The 12,813-nt window shown below is 40.5% G+C and overlaps 1 protein-coding gene across 4 annotated transcripts in view; it reads left to right on the forward strand.

The window, feature by feature from the left end:
- Positions 1 to 12,413: 12,413 nt before the first annotated feature.
- The window catches only part of CLSTN3 (calsyntenin 3), a 35,506-nt gene continuing 35,106 nt past the window's right edge, over positions 12,414 to 12,813 (forward strand). For 3 of the 4 annotated variants that reach the window (XM_049882344.1, XM_049882348.1, XM_049882346.1), the window contains exon 1: positions 12,414 to 12,754. Coding sequence is in view for 1 of the 4 variants with exons in the window: in XM_049882346.1 (XP_049738303.1) it covers positions 12,751 to 12,754 (4 nt within the window). In the remaining 3 variants the exon portion in view is untranslated. The remainder of the gene's footprint in view (positions 12,755 to 12,813) is intronic. The other variant, XM_049882345.1, reaches the window with a different exon arrangement.

Here is a 12,813-nt window from a genome sequence, read left to right on the forward strand (position 1 = left end):
AGTTCTCTTTGTATAAGTCTTTTACATATCTGGTAAGATTTATTCCTAAGTATTTTGCTTCTTGGGGGCTACTGTAAATGGTATTGATTTGGTGATTTCCTCTTTGATGTTCTTTTTGTTGGTGTAGAGGAATCCAACTGATTTTTGTATGTTTATCTTGTATCCCAATACTCTGCTGAACTCTTCTATTAGTTTCAGTAGTTCTTGAGGATTCCTTAGGGTTTTCTGTGTATAAGATCCTGTCATCTGCAATTAGAGATACTTTTACTTCTTCCTTGCCAATATGGGTGCCCTTTATTTCTTTATGTAGACTAATTGCTCTGGCTAGGACTTCCAGCACAATGTTGAATAAGAGTGATGATAAAGGGCATCCTTGTATGGTTCCCTGTCTCAGGCGAAATGCTTTCAGGCTCTCTCCAATTAGGATGATGTTGTCTATCGGTTTTGTTTAAACGCCTTTTATTATATTGAGGAATTTTCCTCCTATTCCTATTTTGCTGAGAGTGTTTATCATGAATGAGTGTTGAACTTGGTCAAATGCCTTTTCTGCATCAATTGATAAAATCATGTGGTTCTTGTCTTTTGTTTTGTTTGTATGATGGATTACATTAATTGTTTTTCTAATATTGAACCATCCCTGCATACTTGGTATAAATCCCACTTGGTCATCGTGAATTATTTTTTTGATATGTTGTTGAATTCTATTGGCTAGAATTTTGTTGAGGATTTCTGCATATAAGTTCACGAGGCACATAGGTGTGTAATTTTCTTTTTTTGTGGTGTCTTTACCTGGTTTTGGTATCAGGGATATGCTGACTTCATAGAATGAGTTTGGGAGTATTCTGTCCTTTTCTATGCTCCAAAATACCTTTAGTAGTAGTGGTGTTAACTCTTCTCTGAAAGTTTGGTAGAACTCTGTAGTGAAGCCGTCTGGACCAGGGCGTTTTTTTGTTGGGAGTTTTTTGATTACCTTTTCAATCCCTTCTTTTTTTTATGGATCTATTTAGTTGTTCTATCTCTGTGTTAGTTTAGGTAGGTAGTGTGTTTCTAGGAATTCATCCTTTTCTTCTAGGTTTTCAAATTTGTTAGAGTACAGTTTTTTATAGTAATCTGATATGATTCTTTTAATTTCAGTTGGGTCTACTGTAATATCGCCCATCTCATTTCTTATTCGGGTTATTTGCTTCCTCTCCTGTTTTTCTTTTGTCAGTTTGGCCAATGGTTTATCAATTTCGTTAATTTTTTCAAAGAACCAGCTTTTCTTCTTGTTAATTCTTTCAATTGTTTTTCTGTTTTCTATTTTATTTAATTCCGCTCTAATTTTTATTATTTGTTTTCTTCTGGTGTCTGTGGGTTTCTTTTGCTGCTCTCTTTGTATTTGTTCAAGTTGTAGGGATAATTCTTTGATTTGGGCCCTTTCTTCTTTTTGCGTGTGTGCATTTACTGATATAAATTGACCTCTGAGCACTGCTTTCGCTGTGTCCCAAAAGTTCTGATAGGAAATGTTTTCATTCTCATTGGATTCTATGAATTTCTTTATTCCATCCTTAATGTGTTCTATTATCCAGTCTTTTTTGAGCAGGATATTGTTCAGTTTCCAAGTGTTTGAATTCTTTTCCCTGCTTTTTCTGTTATTGGTTTCTACTTCTATGGCCTTGTGGTCAGAGAAGATGCTTCGTAATATTTCAAAGTTTTGGATTCTGTTAAGGCTTGCTTTAAAAACCCCTAATATGTGGTCTATTCTAGAGAATGCTCCATGTGCGCTAGAAAAGAAAGTTTACTACTGTTGGGTGGAGTGTTCTGTATATGTCTACGAGGTGAAGTTGGTTGATTGTGTCACTTAGATCTTCCGTGTCTTTATTGAGCTTGTTTCTGGATGTCCTGTCCTTCACCGAAAGTGGTGTGTCGAAGTCTCCTACTATTATTGTGGAGCTGTCTATCTCACTTTTCAATACGGATAGAGTTTGTTTTATGACTCTTGCAGCCCTGTCATTGGGTGCATAAATATTTAATATGGTTATATTCTCCGGGTATATTGTCCCTTTAATCATTATATAGTGTCCTTTCTTATCGTTTATGATGGATTTAACTTTAAAGTCTATTTTGTCAGAAATTAACATTGCTACTCCTGCTCTTTTTTGATTGTTGTTTGCTTGATGTATTTTTTTCCATCCTTTGAGTATCAGTTTGTTTGTGTCTCTAAGTCTAAGGTGTATCTCTTGCAGGCAGCAGATAGACGGATCTTGTTTTTTAATCCATTCTGCCACTCTTTGTCTCTTTATTGGTGCATTTAGTCCATTTACATTCAGGGTAATTATGGATAGGTATGAATTTAGTGCTATCATTTTGATGTCTTTTTTTGTATGTTGTTGACAGTTTCTTTTTTCCTACTTAATTTTTTTTGTGATGAGTAGTTTATATTTTCTTTTCCTAATATTTGTTGTTTTTGATTTTGTTTCTGCTGAGTCTCTATTTTTTCTTGTATTTTATTTTGGTGTGTAGGATAGTTTGTCTCCTTTGTGGTTACCTTAATACTTACCCCTATTTTTCTAAATTTAAACCTAACTTTTATTTCTTTGTATCACCTTGTCTTCTTCTCCATATGAAAGATCTGTGGCTACATTTCTTAGTTCCTCTTTATCGTTTTAATGTTGTCTTCTTTTACATAATGACATTGCTGTTTCCCTGTTTTGAGTGTTTTTTATCTTGATTTATTTTTGTGATTTCCCTGTTTGGGTTGACCTCTGATTGCTCTGTCCAGTGTTCCAGTCTTGGACTGATACCTGATATTATTAATTTTCTAACCAAAGAACTCCTTTTAGTATTTCTTGTAGTTTTGGTTTGGTTTTTATGAATTCCCTAAACTTGTGTTTGTCTGGAAATGTCTTAATTTCACCTTCATATTTAAGAGATAGTTTTGCTGGTTATATGATTCTTGGCTGGCAATTTTTTTCCTTCAGTTTTTTGAATAAGTCTTCCCATTGCCTTCTTGTCTGCATGGTTTCTGCAGAGTAAAAAAAAAAAAAAAAAGTCTGAGTTTATTCTTATTGACTCTCCTTTGTAGGTGACTTTTCGTTTATCCCTAGGTGCTCTTTAAGTTCTCTCTTTATCTTTGGTTTTGGCAAGTTTGATTATTATATGTTGTGGTGGCTTTCTTTTAAAATCTACCTTATGTGGAGTTTGATGAGCATCTTGGATAGGTATCTTCTCATCTTTCACAATATCAGGGAAGTTTTCTGCCAACAAATCTTCAAAAATTCTCTCTGTACTTTCTGTTATCCCTCCTTGTTCTGGTACTCCTGTCACTCGTTGGTTATTTCTCTTGATAGAGTCCCACATGATTCTTAAGGTTTCTTCATTTTTCAAAATTCTTTTATCTGATTTTGCTTCAAATATATTGGTGCCAATTGCTTTATCTTCAAGTTCACAAATTATTTCCAACGTGGCTGTACCATTTGACATCCCCACCAGCAGTGTAGAAGTGTTCCAGTCTCTCCACAGCCTCTCCAACATTTATTCTTTTGTGTTTTTTTGGATTAATGCCAGCCTTGTTGGAGTGAGATGAAATCTCATCGTTGTTTTGATCTGCATTTCTCTAATGGCTAATGATCGTGAACATTTCCTCATATATCTGTTAGCTACCTGAATGTCTTCTTTAGTGAAGTGTCTGTTCGTATCTTTTACCCATTTTTTAACTGGATTATTTGTCTTTTTGCAGTTGAGTTTTTGCAGTATCATGTAGATTTTAGAGATCAGGCACTGATCAGAAATGTTATAGCTAAAAACTTTTTCCCAGCCTGTAGGTAGTCTTTTTACTCTTTTGGTGAAGTCTTTGGATGAGCATAGGCGTTTGATTTTTAGGAGCTCACAGTTATCTAGTTTTTCTTCTGCATTCTTTATAATGTTTTGTATACTGCTTATGCCATGTATTAGGGCTCCTAATGTTGTCCTCATTTTTTCTTCCATGATCTTTACCATTTTAGATTTTATATGTAGGTCTTTGATCCATTTTGAGTTAATTTTTGTGCATGGAGTCAGGTATGGGTCTTGTTTCATTTTTTTGCAGATGGATATCCAGTTATGCCAGCACCAGTTGCTAAAAAGACTGTCTTTTCCCCATTTAAGTGTTTTGGGGCCTTTGTCAAATATCAACTGCTCATATGTGGATGCATTTATGTCTGGATTCTCAATTCTGTTCCATTGGCCCATGTATCTGTTGTACCAGTACCAGGCTGTTTGACTACTGTGGCGGTATAACAGGTTCTAAAATCAGGTAAAGTAAGGCCTCCCACTTTGTTCTTCTTTTCCAGTAATGCCTTATTTTTCCGGGGCCTCTTTCCCTCCCATATGAAGTTGATCATTTGTTTCTCCATCTCATTAAAGAATGTCGTTGGGATTTGGATCGGAATTGCATGAAATGCATAGATAGCTTTTGGTAGAATAGACATTTTTATAAGGTTAAGTCTTCCTATCCACGAGCAAGGTATGTTCTTCCAGTTAAGTAAGTCTCTTTTGGTTTCTTGCAGAAGTGTACTGTAGTTTTCTTTGTATAAGTCTTTTACATCTCTGGTAAGATTTATTCCTAAGTATTTTATCTTCTTGGGGGCTATTGTAAATGGCATTTATTTGGTGATTTCCTCTTCGATACTCTTTTTGTTGGTGTAGAGGAATCCAACTGATTTTTGTATGTTTATCTTGTATCCTGATACTCTGCAGAACTCTTCTATTAGTTTCAGTGGTTTGCTGGAGGATTCCTTAGAGTTTTCTGTGTATAAGATCATGTCATCTGCAAATAGAGATACTTTTACTTCTTCCTTGCCAATCTGGATGCCCTTTATTTCTTTATCTAGCCTAATTGCTCTGGCTAGGACTTCCAGCACAATGTTGAATAAGAGTGATGATAAACGGCATCCTTGTCTGGTTCCCGATCTCAATGGGAATGCTTTCAGGCTCTCTCCGTTTAGGGTGATGTTGGCTGTTGGCTTTGTATAAATGCCCTTTATTATGTTGAGGAGTTTTTCTTCTATTCCTGTTTTGCTGAGAGTTTTTATCATGAATGGGTGTTGAATTTTGTCAAATGCCTTTTCTGCATCAATTGTTAAAATCATGTGATTCTTGTCTTTTGTTTTATTTATGTGGTGGATTACATTAATTGCTTTTCTAATGTTGAACCATCCCTGCATACCTGGTATGAATCCCCCTTGGTCATGGTGAACTATTTTTTTTTATATGTTGTTGAATTCTATTGGCTAGGATTTTGTGGAGGATTTTTGCATCTACATTTGTGAGGGATACAGGTCTATCATTTTCTTTTTTTGTTCTGTCTTTACCTGGTTTTGGTATAAGGGATATGCTGAATTCATAGAATGAGTTTGGTAGTATTCCATTCTTTTCTATGCTCTGAAATACCTTTAGTAGTAGTGGTGTTAACTCTTCTCTGAAAGTTTGGTAGAACTCTGCAGTGAAGCCGTCCGTACCAGGGCTTTTTTTGTTGGGAGTTTTTTTGATTACCTTTTCAATGTCTTCTTTTGTTATGGGTATATTTAGTTGTTCCACCTCTGTTTGTATTAGTTTAGGTAGGTAGTGTGTTTCTAGGAATTCATTCATTTCTTCTAGGTTTTCAATTTTTTTGAGTATAGTTTTTCATAGTAATCCCATATGATTCTTTCAATTTCAGTTGGGTCTGTTGTAATATCGCCCATCTCATTTCTTATTCAGGTTATTTGCTTCCTCTCCTGTTTTTCTTTTGTCAGTTTGGCCAGTGGTTTATCAATTTGTTGAGTGTTTCAAAAAACCAGCTCTTGGTCTTGTTAATTCTTTCAATTGTTTTTCTGTTTTCTATTTCATTTAGTTCAGCTCTAGTTTTTATTATTTGTTTTCTTCTGGTGTCTGTGTCGTTTCTTTTGTTGCTCTCTTTCTGTTTGTTCAAGTTGTAGGGATAATTCTTTGATTTTTGACCTTTTTTCTTTTTGCATGTGTGGATTTATTGATATAAATTGATCTCTGAGCACTGCTTTCGCTGTGTCCCAAAAGTTCTGATAGGAAGTGTTTTCACTCTCATTGGATTCTATTTCTTTATTCCATCCTTAATGTCTTCTATAATCCAGTCTTTTCTGAGCAGGGTATTGTTCAGTTTCCAAGTGTTTGATTTCTTTTCCCTGCTTTTCCTTTTATTGATTTCCACTTTTATGGCCTTATGGTCAGAGAAGATGCTTTGTAATATTTCAATGTTTTGGATTCTGCCAAGGCTTGCTTTATGACCTAATACATGGTCTATTCTAGAGAATGTTCCATGTGCACTAGAAAAGAGAGTATACTTGGTTGCTGTTGGGTGGAGTGTTCTGTATATATCTACGAGGTCAAGTTGGTTGATTGTGTCACTTAGATCTTCCGTGTCTTTATTGAGCTTGTTTCTGGATGTCCTGTCCTTCACCGAAAGTGGTGTGTCGAAGTCTCCTACTATTATTGTGAAGCTTTCTATCTCACTTTTCAATGCTGATAGAGTTTGTTTTATGTCTCTTGCAGCCCTGTCATTGGGTGCATAAATATTTAATATGGTTATATCTTCTTGGTGTATTGTCCCTTTAATCATTATATAGTGTCCTTTCTTATCGTTTATGATGGATTTAACTTTGAAGTCTATTTTGTCAGAAATTAACATTGCTACTCCTGCTCTTTTTTGATTGTTGTTTGCTTGATGTATTTTTTTCCATCCTTTGAGTTTCAGTTTGTTTGTGTCTCTAAGTCTAAGGTGTATCTCTTGCAGGCAGCAGATAGACGGATCTTGTTTTTTAATCCATTCTGCCACTCTTTGTCTCTTTATTGGTGCTTTAGTCCATTTACATTCAGGGTAATTATGGATAGGTATGAATTTAGTGCTATCATTTTGATGTCTTTTTTGTGTGTTGTTAACAGTTTCTTTCTCCCACTTGATTTTATGTGCTGAGTAGTTTATCTTTATATATTGTCTTTTCCTCATATTTGTTGTTGTTGATTTTGTTTCTGCTGAGTCTTTATTTTTCCCTTGTATTTTATTTTGACAAGTAGGATAGTTTGCCTCCTTTGTGGTTACCTTATTATTTACTCCTTTTTTCTAAATTTCAAACTAACTTTTATTTATTTTTATCGCCGTATCTTCCTCTCCATATTGAAGGTGTATGATTACATTTTTTAGTCCCTTTTTATTATTTTAATGTTGTCTTCTTTTATATAACAATATCACTGTTACCCAGTTTTGGGCTTTTTTTTTTTTTTTTTTAAATCTTGCTTTGTTTTTTGGATTTCCCTGTCTGGGTTGATTTCTGGTTGCTCTGCCCAGTGTTCTAGTCTTGGCTTGATACCTGATATCATTGATTTTCTAACCAAAGAACTCCTTTTAGTATTTCTTGTAGTTTTGGTTTGGTTTTTATGAATTCCCTAAACTTGTGTTTGTCTGGAAATGTCTTAATTTCACCTTCATATTTAAGAGATAGTTTTGCTGGATATATGATTCTTGGCTGGCAATTTTTTTCCTTCAAGTTTTTAAGTATGTCATCGCATTGCCTTCTTGCATGCATGGATCCTGCTGAGTAGTCCGAGCTTATTCTTATTGGCTCTCCTTTGTAGGTGGCTCTTCGTTTATCCCTCGCTGCTCTTGTAATTCTCTCTTTATCTTTGGTTTTGGCAAGTTCGATTATAATATGTCTTGGTGACTTTCTTTTAACATCTACTGTATGTGGAGTTCGATGAGCATTTTGGATAGATATCTTCTCATCTTTCACAATATCAGGGAAGTTTTCTGCCAGCAAATCTTCAACAATTTTCTCTGTATTTTCCATTATCCCTCCCTGTTCTGGTACTCCTGTCACTCGTTGCTTATGTCTCTTGATAGAGTCCCACATGATTCTTAAGGTTTCTTCACTTTTTAAAATTCTTTTATCTGATTTTTCTTCAAATATATTAGTGCCAAGTGATTTATCCTTGAGTTCTGAAATTCTAGCTTCTACTTGCTCAATTCTGCTCCTCGGACTTTCTATTGAGTTGTCTAATTCTGTAATTTTGTTGTTTATCTTCTGAATTTCTGATTGCTGTCTATGGATTTTTCCAGCTTATTTAACTTTTCATTATGTTCCTGAATAACACCAGGGCTTAAAAAAATTTTTTTTGTGTGTGTTTTAAGTGAAAGTTTACAAACGAAGTCAGTCTCTCATACAAAAACTTATATTAGCCTTGCTATGTACTCCTAGCTGCTCTCTCCCTACTGAGAGAGTACATTCCTCCTCTCCACCCTGTATTCCCTGCGTCCATTCAACCAGCTCCGCCTTCTCATCTTGCCTCCAGACAGGAGCTGCCCACATAATCTCCTATGTCTATTTGAGTCAAGAAGCTCACTCCTCACCAGCATCATTTTCTGTCTTATGGTCCGGTACTACCAGGGCTCCTTAAAGGTGCAAAGAAAGGAAATAATTTGCCCAAGGTCACACAGCCAGGGGCAGTTGTGATTCCGCAGCAGTGCACTGCCTAGGTCAATGAATAAGCTGCAGCATTGTTAGTGCTCAGAGGGGAGACAAAAAGGAATACTGGCTCTCAGCAATTTTATAGGACGATGGGTGAAAAGGTCACACATACGCATACAGACATATATCCCCACCCCATCCCACCCCCATAGTGTACTCAGAAGAGACGTGTGCAAGACAGAATCACGAGGGATGCACAGGAAGAAAAGCTGTTTAGTCCACACCTAAGTAGACCGTCCACCTACTGGCTCACCTGTGGGGTACGGCTGGTGAGGCCCAAACTGAGGCACGAACAGAGGGATCACTGGAGCTTTGCTAGTGTAGAAAGGCAACAGGATATTCTCCAGGAGATCTGGGACAGGAGGCGGAGGCCTCTCAGACAAGAGGAAGTGTGAGAGAAAGCTCCAGGGCAGTGGTAAGGGTGCCTGCTGCTTTTGGTATCTGGAGAAGGGTAGGGAGCCAGAAGGGCCAAGGGAAAAATAACTGTACCTGCAACTGGTGACTGGAGCAGTTCAGGGCTTGGACATAGGCCCTGCCATGAGGATCCAGCAGGTTGAAGAGTTTAGCTTCAGTGTGTATTGGGGGGTCAGGGTAAGTTAATGGGGAACTCGGGTATGGGGGTGGAGCCTAAAGGCTCTGTGTACGGCTGTCTCCTAGATGCAAGGGGTGGTGCTAGGGCTGGGCAGCTGTGCCCCTGTCCCCCCATCAGTTCATTCTCCCCTGCCCTGAGGCCCCCTTTAGGGCTGCCGGGAAGGTAAGAGTGACTGTTGCTGTTCGTAGCTGCCCAGATGCTGGTACAGGGGGCTCTGTAGGGTGCCACTGTCCAAGATAGCAAGCTTGTCCTCACCTGGGAGTGAAGGGGCAGGATACAGGGACAGGTTCTGGCTCTGGGGCCCTGGGGGAGAAAACCACTCCCCTTCGTCCCCAACACCCCCAGAGGTTTTACCTCGGACAGCTGAGGTGAGGGCTATATCTCTAATTCTTGGTATCAGTCACTGATACTTTAGTATAAATATAATGCACTGTGTTACCTCAGGGGCATTGCCAGTTGATGCTGTATCCTGAACTGTAGACTAAAAGGTTTTGCTTCCAGTTAAGAGAATTTCAATCATTAAGTGAAGAGATAGGGAAGTAATAAAGGTAATAATAGCTAACATTCGTCAGCGCTTACTCTGTCCCAGGTACTATGCTGAGTGATTTTACATGAAATCCTCACAAAATTCTGAGGAGGAAGGAAGTACTCTTGGCATTGCCATGAATGGCTGGTGAATGTGGCTTATGTACTCAAGGGTAGTAACTGGTGTATGTTCACACAGCAAGTAAGAGGTGGACCCAGGCTTTAATGTAGGCAGTTTGACACCAGATCCTACTCACCTGACCACTATGCAACACTCCCCTCCAAGCTGGGGTACAATTTTAGGCTCATCTAGAGGCCCAGAGGCAAGTGATTAATCCATGAACCCGATGGCCTGGCTGTGTTGGGGACCTTCTGCTCAGGCATTGCTCACTGGGGGACAGAACTGAGGCTGCTAAGGCCACCCCCTTTCTTCAGTGACCAGAGCAAAACTGAGGGCAGAGGGAAGTGAGGCTTGGGAATGGTGAGTGGGGGGAGGCAGGAAGCTCACCCCCAGCTAGGTGGTGAGCCAGTGGTTTAGGAAATAATATTAGAGTCATTTTTCCCTGTCCTTGAGCATGGAGAATGTGACCCAGCTGGAGCTGGACTCACGAGGGCACATCAACTGGGCCCTGAGGTATAAAGACAATAGACAAAATAATCTGGAAAATATCTTTTAGGGAACTTTTCACATAAGCCAGAACACAAAAGACTTTCCACTTTTATCATTTCTATTAGCATTTAGTGAATAGAAATTTGTTGGACCAATGAAGACCCTCCTGACTGTCGGTTACTGAAACTTGTACCAATGATTATTGAAAAAGACAATTCAAAATGTAGGATCACAGTTTCTAGCCAAACTGTGGAAAGGTGAAGCTTTCAATGGTTTTCCCATTTATAATGTTAATATATACTGATGACTCTGTAATCTTCCTTGGACTCGGGCAGACATGGCTGAGGCAGCATGTTGTCTGCTTCCTACTTTTGTCTTTTTGAATATATGCCAAATAAAATTTCCTTTTTGCTTTACTAAACTTTGTGGGTTTTTTTTTCCCCCTACAACACCAGGAAGCTTTGAAAAAGACAGTGGTCCCCTTTGTTTTTGCTGGAAGGGTGAGTGTGCAAGGTCAGTTCCATCTCGGTCCCCTGGAACACAAATTGCATCTGGTAGGCGAGGGTATTCAGTGTGGATCACTGGCCACAGAATTGGCCAGGATTCAGCCTGTTGGCTGAGATCTGGTGGAGGAAGAGGAAGGCCTGGTGGGTGCTGATCCCAGCTCTTGGTTAGGCAGGGTTCTCTGGGTTGTCACTTGCACCCCTGGCCTTGGATGCCTTGACTACCATCTTTGTTTCTTTCTTTCCATCTTCCCTGCAAACCCAGGTCTGCTACCTCAGAGTCCTTCCCAGAGCCCTTTGATCTGCCCACCTCACTCCCTGCCCTTTCACCTCCTGCTGTACCTACAAGGGCTTTCCCACCCTCGTCTGCTCATGACCATGGACACAGTCCTGGAACGGGTCCAGGTCAGTGGTCCAGAAGGCCAGCCTCATGGGGAAGTCCCTGGTGTGTTATCATAATTGAGGGGATGTAGTGGGGAAGTCGTAGAGGTTTCCCAGAGAGCTGGGTGGGGGCATTGGAGGTGTTCCCAGTGGGAGCAGGAGTATTCTTCCTAGGAGGAAGAACAGCCTGTGGAGGAACAGAGAGAGGCTGGAGAGGCAGCCTTCCCACCCTCATCGACAACCTCAGCCACATCAGGGATTGCAGGCCTTTTACTGACCTTTGGATACTTAAGCCTAGACCAGATGTGGTTCTTGCCTTATGGGGGTGACATTTGGATAAATGAAAGGGGCCAAAATGTCCAGGTCTCTATTCTCTTCTAGAATCCTAGGATTTGTGGTGTCCTCTAGGGTCCCCTGCTGCCAATGAGGCATCCAGCCATGTTATGGGATCAGGCTCCTGGCTGGCTGGCCTTTGGGGCTTTAGAGCTGAAACTCTCCTGCTTCCACCTGAGCACCCTTTCAACATGCAAGCCTGGGCATGTGGGGGCAGGATGGGAGATGAGGGAGTTGGTGGTCCAGTGGAGAGGTGGGGCAACTGGGGAGGCGAACATGGCTAGACTTTACATTTTGTGTCTTCTCAGGCCCTCCAGAATGCAGAGCCTGAGTCCTTGTGCACCACATGTCCCTCTGCTTCCTGTGTCTGTCCTTCGTGTACACTGTAGGTCACTTTCTTCTGGGGAGAGGATCTGGATTGACCTTTGGACTTTACAGAGGCTGAAGGATCATTTGGAGTTCAGGCTAGAAAGCTATTTGTGATATCTGAGCCTGGCAGTGTGGGAGTGGGGCAGGACCCTAAGCATTGGGCTGGCTTAGCAGTGTGCAGTTATTCCAACACACATGGAAACATTTGGATTCCTGATTATATCCCTGGGAATCTAAGACTCTGGCCAAAAAGGTTAAAGTCAGTCCAGGGCTCCACAACTTTGTGTGTCCCAGGAAGGGCTGGAGATGGGACCCACCCTTCCATAGCATTGCCCCCTCCCCTGCCTTTCCTTTACTTACATGTTGGTCCCTCTGGTCACTTCCTCTTACCTCTGGAGATGAATGGAGCCTGATTTGAACAAGGAATAAGGGTCCTATAAGGACGAGTATGCAAGTCGGGAAATGGGGTGTGTGTGTATACGTGTGTGTGAGAGAAAGGGAAACGGAGGATTTCTGGCCCCTGCTGCAGGGAGCAGCTCCCCCTGCTGCCCTCAGGGGAAACAGCAGTCCCAGTTGCCCACAGTCTCAGTGGGTCCCGGCTTCCATTCCCTTGGTGATGCCTCTGAAGCTGCTCAGCCCGCCTCTGGTGGTTGTGTTCCTCGAGGGGTCTCCAGTCATCTTTGTTGGATTCTGGCTCCTGGAGGGGTAGGTTGGGGTGGCCTGGGAGACAGGGACTTGAAAGGTGGATAGCCTAGACACCCAGGTCACTGGAACTTTGGGGAGATTGAGCCCTGACAGTCACCACGGAGGCCTATGAGCTCCTAAGTCAGGACATTGGACTAGCATAAAGACCATGGCAGAGGAAAGTCCTGTGGTGAGAGGCTTGGGCTTGCACTGTGAACTGAATGACCTGGAACTGTGTGGACCCAATGACTTGGGACAATGAGTGAGTATACACAGAAGCATTTTTTTTTCTGCTTTGCTCCACCTTGGAAAGGGACAAGG

Source organism: Elephas maximus, chromosome 4 (assembly GCF_024166365.1).
Source record: "Elephas maximus indicus isolate mEleMax1 chromosome 4, mEleMax1 primary haplotype, whole genome shotgun sequence".
NCBI lineage: Eukaryota > Metazoa > Chordata > Mammalia > Proboscidea > Elephantidae > Elephas > Elephas maximus.